General features: G+C 41.8%; 1 protein-coding gene and 1 pseudogene across 2 annotated transcripts in view; one reads left to right on the top strand and one right to left on the bottom strand.

Moving 5' to 3' along the window:
• The first annotated feature begins 3,211 nt into the window (after nt 1-3,211).
• LOC110328368 lies at nt 3,212-6,417 on the top strand (annotated as a pseudogene).
• A 2,264-nt stretch (nt 6,418-8,681) lies between these two features.
• Nucleotides 8,682-17,930, bottom strand: part of Clpx (caseinolytic mitochondrial matrix peptidase chaperone subunit) — a 39,020-nt gene continuing 29,771 nt past the window's right edge. The window contains exons 10-14 of one of the 2 annotated variants that reach the window (XM_021206243.1): nt 17,066-17,230; nt 15,926-16,225; nt 14,563-14,655; nt 12,210-12,316; nt 8,682-9,520 (exon numbers count right to left, since the gene is read on the bottom strand). In XM_021206243.1, the coding sequence (XP_021061902.1) occupies nt 9,430-9,520; nt 12,210-12,316; nt 14,563-14,655; nt 15,926-16,225; nt 17,066-17,230 (756 nt within the window). In that variant the 3' untranslated portion in view covers nt 8,682-9,429. The remainder of the gene's footprint in view (nt 9,521-12,209; nt 12,317-14,562; nt 14,656-15,925; nt 16,226-17,065; nt 17,231-17,930) is intronic. The other variant, XM_021206244.1, reaches the window with a different exon arrangement.

The following is a 17,930-nucleotide window of genomic DNA, read 5'->3' as shown; positions in this document are numbered from 1 at the left end:
CTAGATAATTAACATAATCTCCTCTTTGTATATTTTCAAGAACAATTTGTAATTCCCAGTATGGCAAGATTCTCTTTACTTCATCAAACATTTTTTAAGTATCTGCATCTGAGTCAGCCAATAAGGTATCATCCATATAATGGTAAATTTTAGATTGAGGAAACTATGAATTTCTTTCTTTCTTTCTTTCTTTCTTTCTTTCTTTCTTTCTTTCTTTCTTTCTTTCTTTCTTTCTTTTTTTCTTTCTTTCTTTTTTTTTAAGACAGGGTTTCTCTGTATAGCCCTGGCTGTCCTGGAACTCACTTTGTAGACCAGGCTGGCATCGAACTCAGAAATCCATCTGCCTCTGCCTCCCAAGCGCTGGGATTAAAGGCATGCGCCACCACACCCGTCCTATGAATTATTTCTAATGGCTCTTGTACAAAATATTGACACTTGTGTGGATGTTTAAGACTCCTTGGGATAAGACTTTCCAATGATCTTTCTTTGTTGGACAAATAGGATTTTAAGTAGGTACTGAAAAAGTAAACCTTTCCCTATCATACTCATGAAGAGGGAATGTGGAAAAGGAATCTTTTAAATCAACTACTATCATAGATCTTATCTTAGGTAACAAAGAAGGCAATAGGATTCCAGGCTGTAAACAGCTAATTGGCTGGATCATCTTGTTTGTGACTCTTAAATCTGTTAACATCCTCCATTTTCCTGATTTCTTTTTATAACAAACACAGAAGAATTCCATGGGCTGACACATGAGAGTCTGTTTAGCTAAGAACAGTCATGTGGTGTTTTTCTGGAAGTTGTCTTGTTAAAGGGCATGTGATGTTTTGCTGGAGTGACTGCTTGAGAGAGTATGTGGTGTTTAGAAAGAGTATAAATATAACCCCACCATGAATGAGAACATGCTCTTGCATTGGTTCACCTCGTAACACCTAGCTGGTCTTTGGTCTTTGCTGATGATGGAGCTTGTCTTTGGTCTTTGCTGATGATGCTCTTGCATTGCTAAGTCTTGTAATGCTTTGTTAGACTTTGATGATCTTTGCTTGTCATGACTTCATAAAGAGAAAAGCACCAGAGGATATCTCATAGTAGTCCAGCTGATTCTTGCTGATTTTGCAGACTCTCATGGTTTCTTCTGGGTTGAGCTACTGCAACTGATTCATGTTTGGTGTTTTGGACTGGACTGATATCTTTACAATAAAGATTAGTCACCCCAAAGAACTACTTCTAAACATCCTGTTTTCTATTAGCTCCACCCACACACCTCTGGTAGGTGAGCTAGAAGGGAGGTTAAAGCATTTAAGAACCCTTATTATAGTAGGTTTTGGAAAATCTAACCGTGTATGTGTGTGTGTGTGTGTGTGTGTGTGTGTGTGTGTGTGTGTGTGTGTGTGTGTGTGGTGTAAACTTCTGGTTTCTTGGGAAAGTCACCTGTGTTGGATGTTGTTTTATTGGAGCAGACACGTAAAGTGTTTTCCTAAAGCACACATGTAAAGGAATGTGTTCAATTAAGCAGACACAGGTGAAAGGATGTTTTGCTAAAATAAGCATGTGAAAGATGTGAAAGGAAGCACAAGATGTGTGCTCTTTCCCCAGCCTTGAGTTTTACAACCTTGCTGGGGTCACTTGGCCTCACTTTTGCAATTTCCTACTGGAGATTTGCAGAGTTGGCCACCTGCTGAGCTTGCTTTGCAACTCAATCCAGCTGCATCAAAGGATGGGTCTGTGGGTTTCCCCACATATTGGTTCACCTTACAATGCATTGCTGAGCTCTATTTATCATGACTCCATAGAGAGAAACACACCAAAAAACTTCTGGTGGTGTTCTGGTGATGTCTTGCCTCTTCAGCAGACTCAGCTGATTGGCAGAGGGATGTCAGCTGACACAGACTCATGTGGAGTTTTGCTAAGACAGACTCATGCTGAGGCAAGACCTGTGGAAAGACACTTGATGTTTGGAGAGAGTGTAAATAGGACTTAACAGATAGTGATGGGAGGCTTGCATAGCTAGCTTTGCAACACTTCTTGGTCTCCTGTCTTCGTTTTTTGCTGATCTTCACTTTGTTGAGAGAGGCACAACAGAGAACTCCTGACATTGCTGGTGGTCTTGGTTATCGATGACTTGTGCCAATGTGGCTGAGGTCTGGCTGTTTCTGCTAGGTTGTGCCAACGCTGCTGATTCATGTTTGCCATTCTGACATTACTGAACTGGACTGCTTGTATATTCAAAGCGTTTGCCAGTGGATTGAACTGATTTCCTGAAAAGGTAGATTGGATTTGCTCCAAATAACAATTTCTAAATAGGCCCACTCCCCCTATATCCTAATAACCTTTCTTTTCTACTACCTACACTTTCAAGTTTCTTTTCTACTACCTCTGGTGGGTAGTAGGTTAGCAGGGAGGCTAAAACATTTAAGAACTCTTATTAAAAGTTTTTTTGTTTTGCTTTGTTTTTTTTTTTTTAAATCAAGGCATACATAGATACATACATACACTGAGTCGTTTCTTCAGCACAATGTTTTAAAGATAGGGACAACTAAATATATGAAGCGCTATAGTAGCTGCTGGCTGAAATTAACAAAAAAGTTTGATTTTTTTTTTTTTAACCTTAGTAAAACTATGGTGTAGCTAGAAAGATGCAGGTAAGCTTGGGAGGTGTACTAGAAGAAAGAATACTAAACAGTGCTTAGCTGCTATTACAATGACTCACAAGAAACAGAGATCCTCAGAGACACTAACAAAAGGATTAAAGACTTTCAAGTTACATGTGGAGTGTTTCAGTTTTGGTAATAGGGACTGTTCATTTTAAAGACTGATGAAGAAGGCAGAGTCACAGAGGGTGGGGTTTGAGTTCAATGTTTTCAGCTGATGAGTGAGGATGTCAAACAGGCATCTTAAGAACGATTTTTCCCCAAAGTGGAGTCACCTGTTCTTGTCACTGTTGCCATTGCCCAGAGAAAAACCCAAGCAGGGGATGGCTTTTGACTGCTTCTCTTTCTTCCTGGTTCCCAGCCCCTCCACCATCAGTGCCAGCTGTTACAATCCCCATACTAGACCCCCACATTCCCAGGTGAAGGGGCTGAGTCCCAGTCCCAGCGAGCCCAAGGATCCTGGAGCAAGACATGCAAGGAACAGGAGGAGGTAATGATATTCAGTGATGTTTTTTCCTTAGGTGAAACAGCAGTAACTGATGATAAAACAAAAACTGATGATGAAGAACAAAATCCAGACTCATAGCAGAGGGTACAATGTTTACAGCACCTTCCAGAGCCATGAGCCAGGATTTAACTTGAAAAGCTTAGACATATAGACCAAAAAACTGAGGTGATTGTCTCAGAAAAATGCTGTTTTGTCTACTAATGTTTTTGTCTACTTATTTATGAGAAAACAGTAACTTATGGGAAATCAGTGAAAGGGACGCATGACCAAAAGGCTGTAATGTGAAAGAGGAAGGTGGAAGGCATAGCTATGTTGCTCTAGTCACTACATGGCTGCCAGTCCTTAGGCCCACTGATCTAAGAGTAGAGGTCAGCCCATAAAGAATGTTTGCAATGCCTCTTCACAGCAACTGGATTCCTATCAACAGTGACTATGAAACTTACATATCAGCAGATGGCTTGTGGAATAATCTCTAACATCTGGAAATTAGATAGGAGATTAATATTGTGGATATCAAGCCATCCAATATGGAAAAGCTTTGGGTGATTACAGGAGCAGAATTCCATTTCAGCAGCTGTAACACATCTGTGCACAACAGCAGCAAAGAAAGTATTGGAGCCGGGCGTGGTGGGGCACGCCTTTAATCCCAGCACTCGGGAGGCAGAGGCAGGTGGATTTCTGAGTTCGAGGCTAGCCTGGTCTACAAAGTGAGTTCCAGGACAGCCAGAGAAACCATCTCAGAAAAAAAAAGAAAGAAACTATTGGGTTATGTGAAATAAAGCCATGTATGATCTGTGACATGCCTTCGAAACTGTTTGAAAAACTCAAGAACCCAGCAACTGTTGTAACCCCTGAATTACTGATACTAGAGAGACTTCAGTGTTGTACAGTTTGCCTCTGCGTTCCCCGACAGAGGCTCTCATCCTCCCCGCTGCCCCCGCACCCTCCCTCTCCCGAAACAAGCAGGATATGCAGACAGCTAGTGATCTTCACATCAGCATTGGCCCTCAACCTGGCCACTCTGTTTATGTCTCTTAAGGTTAAGTCGGGGATTGGCAGAGATAATGGGGACTAATTGGGAGCCCCATTGTGCGTACTGTCCCCAGAGCTCAGGGCAGTTAAAGGAAATAAACAGAACCCTACAAGAGACCTTGACTAAATTGACCTTGGAGACAGGCTCAGACTGGTTGGTGCCCCTCTCCTTAGCCCTGAACACCCCCTACCACTTTAACCGGACCCCTTTTGAGATCCTGCATGAGACACCCACTCCCTTGGGGGCTCTCCATCCCCCGAGTGACTTTTCAAGCTGACAAGGATCTTATGGTTCTCCACCTGGAATTGTGGCCTAAAGTTAGTGCCCTGTATAACGCAGGTACTCCAGAGGTTCCATACAAGTACCAAGTTGGAGATTGGGTATATGTTAAGAGTCACTGTGCTGAACCCTCAGAAGCAAAGTGGAGAGGGCCATTCCTGGTCTTGCTGACCACCTGACCTCCATTAAAGTGGATGGAGTAACTCCCTGGGTTCACATCAGAGCAGCACCTGTGCTTGATGCCAACTAGATGGCAGCCAGACACCCGAGCAACGCCCTTCTGCAAGGCCAGAGAAACCACGAGACGGCTCTGGTGTATCTTCCAGCGCTGAGCCTCGGCAGCCCCCACAACCCTACCAGGGTGACTTGGCAGGTGCTCTCCGCCACTGGGGATGTGGCGTGGTCCACCACCCGCGTTTATTTGGTGGCTGGTCCCTGTCTTTGAACTCTGTGATTAAATGGTAGGCCTTGACTTCTGGGGTGTTACTGTCCTGGAGGCACAGGGGGGGACAAAGGGACTTGTAAATCAAGACTGCAACCCAGATGTGGCCTTGGAGGGGTGGAGCCTTAGGGTGTGGACACCCAAAGTTGAAAAATGCCCTCCAAGAAATCCCCGAGATAAGAGAAGCCAGCAGCAGGCCCATCAGTGTTAGGGGGCCAACCATTTCTTCTATGCTACCTGGGGGTGTGAAATATTGGGAAACACTGGAGACCATTCTGGGAGTAAAGATTCAATGGCCAGGGTGAGAGAAGGGTTAGGAGAGAGAGAGAGGAGAGAGAGGAGAGAGAGGAGAGAGAGGAGAGGAGAGAGAGAGAGAGAGAGAGAGAGAGAGAACACGAACAGAGTCAGGGTTGGTTCGAGTCTTAGTTTAACTCCTCCTCTTGATTGACCACCCTCATATCCACCTTGTTAAGACCCCGAATTGTTTTTCTGCTATTGTCACTGTCACTGATAGTGATAAGATCCCAGTACTAACCAGTTAACACAGACAGGCCTATAAAGAGTCCAAGACTAGCCTCTAGAGTCACCAAAAGGAGGGAATGTAACCCTCAAATTACTGATACGAGAGAGACTTCAGAGTTGTACAGTTTGCCTCTGCGTTCCTCACCAGTGGATCCCATCCTCCCCCACCCACCCACCCAAAGCACAATATGCAGATGGCTGGTTTCTGTGCTGTGTCCTCCTGCAGCAGCCCCTCCAGCCCCTCCCCCTCCCCTAGTGTTGGAATGGCACCACCTCTGTCTCCAAAAACCAACACCCAATACTCCTCCTGATAAGTCTCCAGGTGCCTGTCCTTGAGACCTTAGAGAAGTAACAAGCTCAAGGGAGGCCATGGAAAAAGTAAAAGGTCAAGTCAGAAACAGTTATGACTGACCATAAAATTAGTCCTTGAACAGACACCCATTAACCCCCTCCAGCTTCAGTACTATCCCACCCTCTACTCCCCTTTTCTGTGAACATTCACATTATTCTTAACTATACTTTATATAAATCGAATGTTTTTTGGACTCAGTGTTGCTTGCCAGCATTCATGCAGTGAGTGCTAGGTGGGCAAATTGAGTTTGAACTTGAAAATTAAAGACTCTTTTTCTGAGTTGCATCAGACTTTGCAGTTCTTGGGCTCATCTGGGTTTCCTGTGAACCCAGGGAACAACAAAACAAGCTATTTTATTCTGAAACCATATCCTATATTTCTGATGTAAAATTCAGCCACAGGGATTGCTATATGTTGACAACAGTGCCAGTCAGAATTAGGGACTGGAATGGAAAAAAACAGACCTATGGAGACATATCAAGTACATGTATGCCTCAGAAGCAAATTTTGAACATGGCATAACTGCACACGTGACACATTTGCATGTTAGGGAATGGATCTGACAGTGTTGTCTTCACTGGATTGTACAATGATTTCTTCAGAATGAAGAAACACAAAAGCAAGATATAACTCTAGAAGGATCCCAAAGAAATAGTAAGTAGCCAGGTGATTATTGCATTCGCCTTTGATCCCAGCACCCAGGAGACAGAAGCAGGCAGATCTGTGAGTTCAAGGACAGCCTAGTCTATAATGTGAATTCCAGGACAGCCAGAGCTACAGTGAAATCCTGTCTTTAAAAAACAAAGAAAAGTTTATTATCATCTCCATTTTCTAAGAAAGAACCGGCCCAGAGGAAAACCCTAAGCTTTGTATAGCACTGAAGACACATCTACGCCAGTGGCAAGTAAGGGTGAAGTGTGGCAGCCTAGACTTCAAAAGGAAATCCTTTATACAGCTTGGCACCCCAAGGAAACACCATTGCTGGACTGACCATAATTAAACATGTTTCAATACCAAGTAAACTAAGCTGGCGTTCCATGCAGGGGTCACCTCCTACTTAGTGAGACAGTGAGACCTAGCACTGCCTGCACCCCTTTCCAATATAACACTAAGATGTTCTACAACGCACTTGATAGCCAAATAGAGAAAGCAGTGTGGACACACCATAGACTGTTCTCCATGTCTGTTAGCCGTTTAAAGGATGGCAGACTGTCAGCACCAATGAATTCAACTCTTTATGCCTTCCCACTGTGATGCCATCCAACCTAGTGACTGCCTTCAGTCATGCTTTTGGATTGTGTCCGCTACTCATGTCACACTCCTCCCTTCCATTCTTCCCCTCCAGGATCTTAACCCTTGCCCCTCCCACCTGGTCTTGGTTGTGGCATTCTTTTTTAAAGGAACAAAAGTGCACACAATGGGGAGTCTGGCGACTGTGGTAATGGGGGTGTCTGTTGTAAACAAATGTTTTAATCATAGTTGGCTGTAACCACTTTTTCCCATATCTGGTACTGAAAACAAGGGGAAAAACTAATGAATAAAAGTGACAAAGGACCGGGGGAAAGGGCGACAGCAGGAAGACAAAATTACTGTCTATTCCTGATCTCCCAAGGGCCCCTAGTTTTATCTTACTTTGGAGATTTTGATTTTATGCCAAATCTTTACTGGTTAATTCCTAATTGTTCTTCCAAACCCATCTGGGCTACCACACCCTGTGTTTAACTTACCCACTGAAGTTTATTATATATGCTCCCCGCAAAGCTCACAAGATCCTTGAAAAGCTTGGTCTATGTCCTCAGTTCAGGCTCCAAACAGGACATTTAGGAATTTTCATTAACATTTAACAAACATTAGTAAAGCTTGGTTAGTAGGATCCACAACTAGAAACATCAGAGTGACTCTGAAGTGCAATGAGTTAAGCAATCCTGGAACAAACATCTGTGACATCTGTGCTCTTTAAAATGACACCAGTAAGCCAGGTGTGGTGGCGCTCGCTCGCCTTTAATCCCAGCACTCAGGAGTCAGAGGGAGGTGATCTCTGAGTTCAAGCTCAGCCTAGTGTATAGTGAGTTCCAGGACAGGCTGTAGCTATGTATGGTGAATCACTGTCTCAAAAAAGGACCAATCTGGCTGCCCCTGGCACGCCGATGCGGAGTGCTGCACCACTGCAGCATGAACCTGCCACTGCAGCTTTTAGTCAGACCGCTTTACCCAGGTGCCAACCCAAAGTTCCAGGGGAAATTGTAATCATATGTGGCTGTGTTTGTCTACTAGTCCAATATTGCTTTAATATATTTAGAAACTCCCATTTTTACTTCTAAAATGGAATTAATGATTATAAGGAAAGGATAATAAAATCATAGTACAAAAGACCTTATGAGATCCAGAACAATTACTATGGAAAGCAGGGACATCTATTTCTGTTTCTTACAACTACCAGGGTTAAACATCTGCAAAATTCAATGTCTGGCCCCACCCCACTTTCTTTGGCCATACCAAGGAAACTCACATCCATTGTATTATAGAAAACCCAAGTCTTAAATTGGGACTTAAAGTGTAATTTGTACACTCGAGGGAAAAAGGGTGAAAACACTCCAAAAGTAAAAAGAGGGGGGAAAAAAACCTTACAGACACTGATTGAACTGAAAGACTATTATAAAAACTTGGAGCCGGGCCTGGTGGCGCAGGCCTTTAATCCCAGCACTCGGGAGGCAGAGGCAGGTGGATTTCTGAGTTCGAGACCAGCCTGGTCTAATGAGTTCCAGGACAGCCAGGGCTGCACAGAGAAATCCTGACTCAAAAAAAAAAAAAAAAAAAAAAAAAAAAAAACCAAAAAACTTGACATATCCAGCACCAACAGACAAAAAAACAAATTCAGGACTTTAGAAAAAGTGCACACTATTAAGATATTTTATTTAGCTAGCACATGGCTGATAGCTATGTAAGAATAGTTGCCTATGGTCTTCTAAATATTTAAATCAGACTATTAACCCCATTTACTCACTGATGGTGATAAAAGTGATTCAGAGATGCAAATAAGTCAGACAAGTTATCAAGGGAAAGTGACTGTTACTATGTTTCCAGCTGGGAAACCAATAACTCTCCACTAGCAGAAAAGACCAGAAATACAAACATGTCCAGAAATACAAACATGTCGTCAAAATGTGGGTTTTCAAGGTATTCTTACTTATCTAAAAACTACCTGATCTAATTTTTAAAATGAAAATTCAAATATTTCCAAGGAACGTGGGTAGAAAAAGGTAACACTAAACAATGGGATCCCAATACTCAACTTTAAAGATTTTATTTTCTCATTTTTAGAGTAACATTATTGTAAAGTTATTGCAACATCTGCATTGCTTAAGAGAATTCCTAAGAATTTTGTTAAAGCATATTTTTAAAAAACAGAACCAAAATAATGTACATTTTTATCTCTAAACATTGTGTCATTAAAGTCCATATACTGTCTTCTGTATAAATCAATGTGATGTTACAGTAATATACATGATCCGATTCTTATCTTAAAGGCTTTTGACCATGTATGATATCCAAGATAGATTCAATGCCTTTAATGCCAGACTGCGGAAACTGTTATGACCCTAAAGAACAGGGAAAGCTGTATGTACAGGTGAGTCTGATGGTTTAGCTGTTTGCAGCATCCGCTTGACGAGGCCATCCATCCTCCTCCACGCCAGAGTCATATTCCTCTTCAGAGGACTCTTTCGAGGGAGCCCTGTAATCAAAAGCCATGTTTGTTTTTCAACAAAACTGGACTCAGAATAGTAAACTAGACTTCATAGCTAAATCAGCCCCCAAAACAAAACAAAAAAATTTAATATTAGCATTGCTTAGTGGTGAAATATGGGATTTAGTTATAGAAGAGTCCAGTGATTTCCCTAAAGAAGCCACTGCTGAAACAAACTGCAAATCATGAACCAAATCCAGCCCAATGCCTGCTTTTGTAAACAAGATTGCTTGGGATACTGAAATGCTCATCCATTTATGTGTTGCCTATGGCTGCTTCTGTGTTGGGAGCAGTTTTGAGCAGTTGCTGTATACACAGTATGACTCTGAAGCATTTATATGAGAAAGTTTGCTGATTCCTACGATAAAGAAAGCAATAACTATGTCAAATTTGTCATCTGGTATGATATTGAAGAAAACAAAGTTGTTTTTATGAAAGCCATTAAGAAGAGCTGACTGCACTCGGGAGGCAGAGGCAGGCGGATTTCTGAGTTTGAGGCCAGCCTGGTCTACAGAGTGAGCTCCAGGACAGCCAGGGCTACACAGAGAAACCCTGTCTCAAAAAACCAAAAAAGAGCTGACTGCTGGTGCACACCAGTAGTCCCAGCATTTAGGAGTTCAAGGCTATTCTCAGATACTTAGTGCCTCCAAGGACAACATAAATTCCAAAAAGAGACAAGCCACAAAAAAAGTTATCCATCAATTAGAAAATCTGCATCAAAATTCATTTTAATCTCTGTGATCTGTTCCCTGTTCTCCCCAATCCACACCCACCCCTTTTGGGGGTTTCTCTTGTGTATCCTTGGCTGTCTAGGAACTCACTCTGTAGTAGACCAGGCTGTAGTTAGTCCTGCCTCTGCCTCCTTGGTTTTGTTTTGACAATGTCTCATAGTACAGCTTGGCCTCATAGCTGAAGATAGCCACGAACTCCTGAACCTTTTGCAGGTATTTTCCTTCCCACACAAATGGGTGTAGGTTGGGTGTAGTTTTAAAAACACACTCTGCCTATGCCAGTAGCCCCTCCCAGCTCCCTTTTGTTTCTCCAGGATTAGCTCCACCAGCCTTGACCCCAGCTTCTCTTTTCTACCTCCTTTGCTCCTGCAAAGGTCGTGTTACCAGTCCACTCTCAAGACCCTTGAATCCTTGGATAAAACACACACACTGCTCCATTACTTTTAGAACTTGACTCTAGGCAAAATTACTGGGCACAAATGCATCCTGCCTAGAAATGCCCTTAGCAATTTATTATCTCCGTCTCTCTCTTCCAAAACTTAGTGGTTTGCACCAGCTAGACCACCCCCTCCAACATCCTTGGCTTCCGCCCACCCATAGCAAAGGCTGTAGGCCCTAGTTGCCCTAGGACCTAACATGACTGCTTACTTTCTTCTTATTCCAAAGCATGGCAGAAAAGTTCCTCTCTTTCCCTGAGTCCTTTTCTCCTGGGACCCAGAAGTCCCACCTATATCTTCTGCTCAGCAATTGCCATCCATCCCCCCCATACCACCACCTTCTTTATTGGCAAGTCAAGAACCAATTGGGGAACAAGACCTTAGCAACAGAACCTTTTCTATTTTTCTTCTTTCCGAACCCTTACACCTCACCTTTTCTGTCCAATTAAAAAAACAAAACTAAACTTTTTTTTTTCAATCTCCCTTCTACCTTAAAAACCTCTGCTTACTGTATAAGCCTGTACTCAGGCTTCTAATCTGTCATGCCAGGAATGCTGAACCCAGAATTCTGGTGGATTCCCACGTTCAAAGAATTTGATTAATTCTGCAAGACTTCTTTCTTCATCCAATCTATCCTTTTTTTTTTTTTTTTTTCACTTATTTTAGTTATATAAGTACACTGTAGCTGTCAGACACACCAGAAGAGGGCATCAGATCCCATTACAGATGGATGTGAGCCACCATGTGGTTGCTGGGAACTGAACTCAGGACATCTGGAAGAACAGTCAGTGCTCTTAACCACTGAACCATCTCTCCAGCCCCTCAATCTATCCTTTATCTGCTGTTAGAGGCAGCAGCCTTTCTCTACTTTCTTTCGGTTCCAACATCCATAAGCTCTTCTGCGTTTCTTTGTTTAAGGTTCCTGAGCTGGTGCCAACAAGTAACTCATTTCTCTCGCGGAGAAACCAATTTTTCCCTCTTCCTAAACTGTATCACTGTGAGTGTGTGATCAATCTGAGAATTCCTAAAATAGTGGATTCTTGTCTACCACTCGGACACCATCATTCTAAATGGAGCTGTCTGTGTGTTTTCTATCTGTGGATTCAAGGGTCTCAGGAGTGCTCTGCTAACTCGACTCCTCCAGGAGCACTGGCAGGTAGAAAAGGAAGCTCAGAGTGGGCTGGTTGTGACATCCAGGAGCTAAGCAAGATGGGACAAAGGGAGCTGAGAGGGGCCAGAGTGTGGGAGCTTCTGGGCAAGGCGGTATACACAACAGGTGTGTCTCTTTTGTATACTGATAGTTGGAGAGAAAATAGAGGCTGATTTAAGATCAGGTTTCAAAATGACTCACAAAATTATTTTATAAAACCATATTAGTTTTATCCTATAGAAAACTCATGAGATTATTACTTTCCTTACAAAAAAGAATTTCAATGACAGACTAATTAATAAACTCAAGCAGTAGGGACCCTAGCTTTGGCGCTATTCTGGCCTGAGAACATGCTTTACCGAATGTATCCTGGTTCCTTTTTGCCTTCTACTACTTCTTTGTCAACTTCCACACATACAATGTCAGAATTAGGAACTTCGAACATTGGTTCTAGTAACAGCTTTTCCTAGAAAGAGAAAAGGTAGTAAATTAGGAGGAAAATTGAGTCCATAAAAATACTTCAAAGTTAATCAGTATAAAAGCTTTCATATTCTGTATATTAAAACAGCTTTTCATTACATTCAGGTCATTTTATAAACAAGTCAACTGCCTATTGTTCTGTCCATCTAGGCAACAGACTTACAAGCTGTAGTTTCACACTCTGATGCTACCTCCAAAGTGTGCCTGGTTTTTTTTCTATGGCCAAGACAGTCCTCACTTTTATGTCAATTAATCTTAAAAATCACCTCTGCCCAGCTATTCAACTTCAAACTGTGATTCAAATGAGTCTTTGCCTCAAGTGCAGCAGTAGGCCTTAAGAAAACTAGAAAAACCAGTTTTTCCTATAGGTAGGGGAGGTCAAAGGAAATTGCTGACACATCAAATTTCCAAGAATGTCAACCGAATGCCTGTTCTTCCAGTTTGCCTGTCTGTCCTAAGTAATACCTTACCACCAGAGCCTTCCCAGTGTCAAGCTGCTTGTGGTAAATGCATAGTTACACAATTGAAATCATACTGAGACGAGCAGTGAAATCCTCACAGGGGAAGATAACTTGCTTTAGGAGCAGACAGTGAAATAGTAATCCATGCCAAATCTGGAGGACAATTTTAAAAAGGAGTGGGTGGTACCAGGAAGCCCGAGTCCTAAACCTAGGGTCTCTAAGAAAAAACTCAGTACAATGAAGCATAGAGGCTAAAATGGGATTTCAACAGGTCCGAGAAAGAGATTTGAACTTGGTAAAGTTCACATAGACCATGCTGATCTGCCTAACTGCTTCTCACCTGCTGGGAGGGATGTGCACTATCGCACCTGGCTGATTCACAGTATGTATTTCATCTGTCATAGTGTGTGTGCCCTTGGGTTGCAAACACCTTCAACTTTAAGACCTAAAGAGCTTTTTGCTTAGAGTTTTGGGTTGTTTTTGTTTTCTTTCTTTTTTACTGTGTCATGGCATCTACAATGGGGATTCCAATGGAAGCCTCGTGCACATATATTTCAGTTCCAGTGTTCTAGCTACAGCTTTCAAAACAACCTTGAGTAACATTACACCACAGATTAGATTAAAGATAAATGAAAACATAAGCAAGTGCTTGAGGACCTTTCCTGATAGTCACTGATCTACTAACTGCACTGACCACCTACTATCTTCCCAGAATCACAGAATTTTATACTAAATGGAACCAACAACTATTTCATAGACAAACAAGTTCCAGAAAGTTATGTTAACTGAGGATTGAGGTTAGGCTGGCCTTCAACTCACAGTATTACTGAGAAGGCATGCTTCTCCGGCCTTCACCTCATGAGAATTAACATTACAGACATGAGTCATCACATCTAGCTCTATGATGCTGGGTATAAAGCTAAGGGCTTCTTGCATTCTAGCCAGCACTTTACCTACTGAGTGCCCTAGCCCTAATTGTGTGTGTGTGTGTTGTTTTAAAAACACATTCACACTATTAAGCCACTCTTACCAGTCACAAAATACCTTTTTCTGAAGCTGAAGCAAAATAAAATCTGTGTCTACCTTTTCATCCTACACACACACACACACACACACACACACACACACACACACACACACACACACAAAGCTTTAGGGCAGATTTCTAGATAGAATTTCCAAAAGAAAACCAGAAAGTTTAATAGTCTCAAAAGACTCAAAGGGTATGAGGGAGATAGCTCAGTGAATAAAGCACTCACTTGCAGAGATGAGAACTTGAGTTCTAATCCCCAGCAGCGACATAAAAATTCAGTAGATTCTATAATCTTAGTGCTTGAGAAGCAGAGAAAGCGAAGCCCTGGAAGCTACTAACTAAACTAACCAAGTTGGAAAGCTCTAGGTTCAGCAGGAGACCTGCTCTAGTAAATACAGTGGAAAATGATGAAGGAAGACACCTGGTGGTACACCTAATAATCCCAGCTCTTGTGAGGCAGCGTCAGACATCTCTGTGATATTGAGGCCAGCCTGGTCTACAGAGTAAGTTTCAGGATAGCCAGAGCTACATAGTGAAACCCTATCTTAACACCTACCCAACCCCCAAAAGGAGGATATCCAACATCAACTTCTGGCCTTCATGCACGTGCATCTGCATGCATGTGAACAAATATACAGACACATACATAGGTATGCTGGCAAATGCAAAACAAAACACCGCATCTGGATGACTAAGAATCTGGGAAGTGAAGGCTGTTGATTTGTAACTCCATCTTACCATTATAGACCGAAGACCGCGTGCACCTGTTTTTCTTTCCAGGGCCAATCTAGCTATGGCTTTCAAAGCATCCTCAGTAACGTTCAGTTCACACTACAGATGGGTAAAAGAGAAATGAAAACTTAAGCACGTCCTTGGTTATCTTTTCCTAATATAGCCATGTAGCATTTGATGTACTAACTGTAATGACTCTTATTAATTTTCCAAATCCAGAAATTTTTATAAACAATGGGACCAATAGCTATTTCACAGATAAACGAGTTCCAGAAAGTAAAGTAAACTGAGACTTAGGAACAAAGCCAGAGAGAAAGGCAAGGCTCCTGTGGTCTGTATCTCTTGACAGATCTTAACCCTTTTCAGACTAGACTATCTCTTACCACTTAGACCTCATTACAGAGGACTTTCAATGGCACCCTGAAATCTTCTCTTGTGGCAGGCGTTGTGGCACACGCCTTTTTTTTTTTTTTTTAAAGATTTATTTATTATTATACATAAGTACACTGTAGCTGTCTTCAGATGCACCAGAAGACAGCGTCAGATCTCATTACGGGTGGTTGTGAGTCACCATATGGTTGCTGGGATTTGAACTCAGGACCTCTGGAAGAGCAGTCTGTGCTCTTACCCGCTGAGCCATCTCTCCAGCCCGGTGTATGCCTTTAATCCCAGCACTCGGGAGGCAGAGGCAGGCAGATTTCTGAGTTCAAGGCCAGCCTGGTCTACAAAGTGAGTTCCAGGATGGCCAGGGCTTTACAGAGAAACCCTGTCTTGAAAAACCAAAAACCAAACGAGTGTAACAGTGTATCACTCACAATGTATAAGAAAAAGTTAAAGAGGTAAAATGTCAGACAGACTTATCATTTCATGATGTTTTAAACTGTCATCCTCAAGCAGTATGTTTATTCAATTCACCATTGGGAGCCGTGGCTGGGTATGAGGCTCAGTGGTGAGGTGACTCCATGGGAACAGAGAGAAAACTATACTGAGATGCCACGGTCACAAAACACAGTGTCTTTTATCTGACTGGATGTGCTGGCTACAGTGGCCTCCATGTTTGGATGTGAGAAGAAAAGCAAAAATATTTATATATGAATATAAAAGTATATGAACAGCAAAAGCACTTAGAATACCAAGGCTGAAAGAACAATTCTGTCCATTTGGCATGGAAATGCTGACAGTAAGCTGACACTTCTCTATCTTTGTACTTTATACTCATTTTAACTCAGAAAAAGCAAAACTTACAAATGCTGAATGTAACACACTGTGCCTTCCTAAATCTATACCCAAGCTAGTATTCCAGGTGGGCTAACTTAAAATAAAATTCTGATATAAAAAAAAAATCATAAAGGAAAACGTAAAGCCTAACCTTATCCATGCTGAACAAGGCCTGATACTGAGGAATAACAGCATTCCGTGGCTCAGTCAGTATCTGTACAAGTGTCTTCTCATCTAGGCTGTGCAAAGGAACCACCACAGGCAACCGTCCCACAAACTCTGGTATCATGCCAAACTCAATAAGATCTCTGGCTTCCACATGGCGGAGTAGCCGGTCTTTCTCTTCAATGTCCTGATGAGTGTTAGATTCTCCACTTCGGTTAGCAAGATCCGCAGCAGCTGCAGCCCTTCTGCCCTTTCCCAGATTAGATGGGGTTCCAAATCCAAGATACTGTCCAAGAAATGACAGAGATGTAAATAATAGATGGATGTTGCAAAACTGCTTTACACCTACAAGCCCCATATGAAATAGTCACAGAGGTTAAGTACTTTGACCAAGGGTTTGCTTTTCTAAGTAGCAAAGCCAAGATCTGAATTCGGGTCTTAGATTTTCTGCTAAATTCACAATCACGCCCTAAATCCCAATAGGTTAAAATTACGTGGCAAATCCTCTTTTGACATGTCCTTGATTCTTTAATGTTACTTTTAATTTTACATGTCTCTACCAGCACTAATAATTACTAATATTAGAACATAGTTTTCTGCCTTTGTTTACAGAAACTTAAATACAAGCTAATCTGTTACTATGTTTGCCACATATGAAGGAAAAAAAGGTTCCTTAACTTATATAGAACTTTAACAGCAAGAAATAAATTAACTTGCTAGGCGGTGGTGGCGCACACCTTTAATCCCAGCACTTGGGAAGCAGAGGCAGGCAGATTTCTGAGTTTGAGGTCAGCCTGGTCTACAAAGTGAGTTCCAGGACAGCCAGGGCTACACAGAGAAACCCTGTCTCAATGTGTAGACCAGGCTGGCCTCAAATGCACAGTGATCTGCTTTTGCCTCCCAACTGCTAGGATAAAAGTCCTGTGCCCTCGTGCATAGCTAATTCATAGGTACTATGAATTATTAATCCTATTTTTTGTTATTCTAAAATTCAAACAACTAGGGAAAAACATTGGATCTTTCTAAGAAAATCCAATGACTGGTAACCAGTAGACATATGAACAGAAGCTGAGTGTCCATCATGTGTAATTTTATATTACCTTATGCAGAATTAAGGAAAACTTACCTTTTCATTTTTCCTTCTGCTGATGATTCTGTCTAAGCCATTAAAGGCACCAGATGCCACAAACAAGACATTTGTTGTATCAACTTGAACTGTCTCTCCACGTAGCTTTCGAGAATTTTTTTCTGGAACATTGACTATTGTGCCTTCTAGAAGTTTTAATAAACCCTGATAATGAATGAATTGTAGCATTACCATATGTAAAGACATGATTACACATCAAATAATAAGATTAAATAGGGGAAAACAATATATGGTTATGGTCAATGAGTGTAACTAATGAAAACTCCCACATTTCTAAAACCAAAGTAAAAATCAGCTGCATTTATCAATTTGGTACTTCATAAATTAATTGTAATTGAGTAAATAGTCACCTAAGAAAGTTGAGTTTATTGGTAAAGCCTTCCTTTCCCCATCCCATCTCCTCTCCCAACTCCCCTTATAGCTACGTAGCCCAGGCTAGTGTTGAGCAGTGATCCTTTGCCTCGGCCTCTTGGATACCGGGTTATATGAACAGCCACTATACCTAGTTTGATGGCAAACTCCTAATGCAGACAGAATAATGATTCTACAAAATGGTAATGAACAGTGTGAATATTCAAATTTGAAACATAGTCAATCTTTCACATTAATGCTATAATTCTAACATAATTCTATAGTCACCTTTGAGAGTATATTTTGAGATGTTTTCATAAAAATATTTGATAAGTATAACAAAAACATAATTCTCTGTATTTGTCAAAAAAAGAAAGCACACCTTTAATCCCAGCACTTGGGAGGCAGAGACAGGCGGGTTTCTGAGTTCAAGGCCAGCCTGGTCTACAGAGTGAGTTCCAGGACAGTCAGGGCTACACAGAGAAACCCTGTC

Source organism: Mus pahari, chromosome 10 (assembly GCF_900095145.1).
Source record: "Mus pahari chromosome 10, PAHARI_EIJ_v1.1, whole genome shotgun sequence".
NCBI classification, from domain to species: Eukaryota; Metazoa; Chordata; class Mammalia; order Rodentia; family Muridae; genus Mus; species Mus pahari.
Note: the sequence above shows the minus strand (reverse complement) of the source record. Positions and strands in the feature narration are given on the sequence as shown.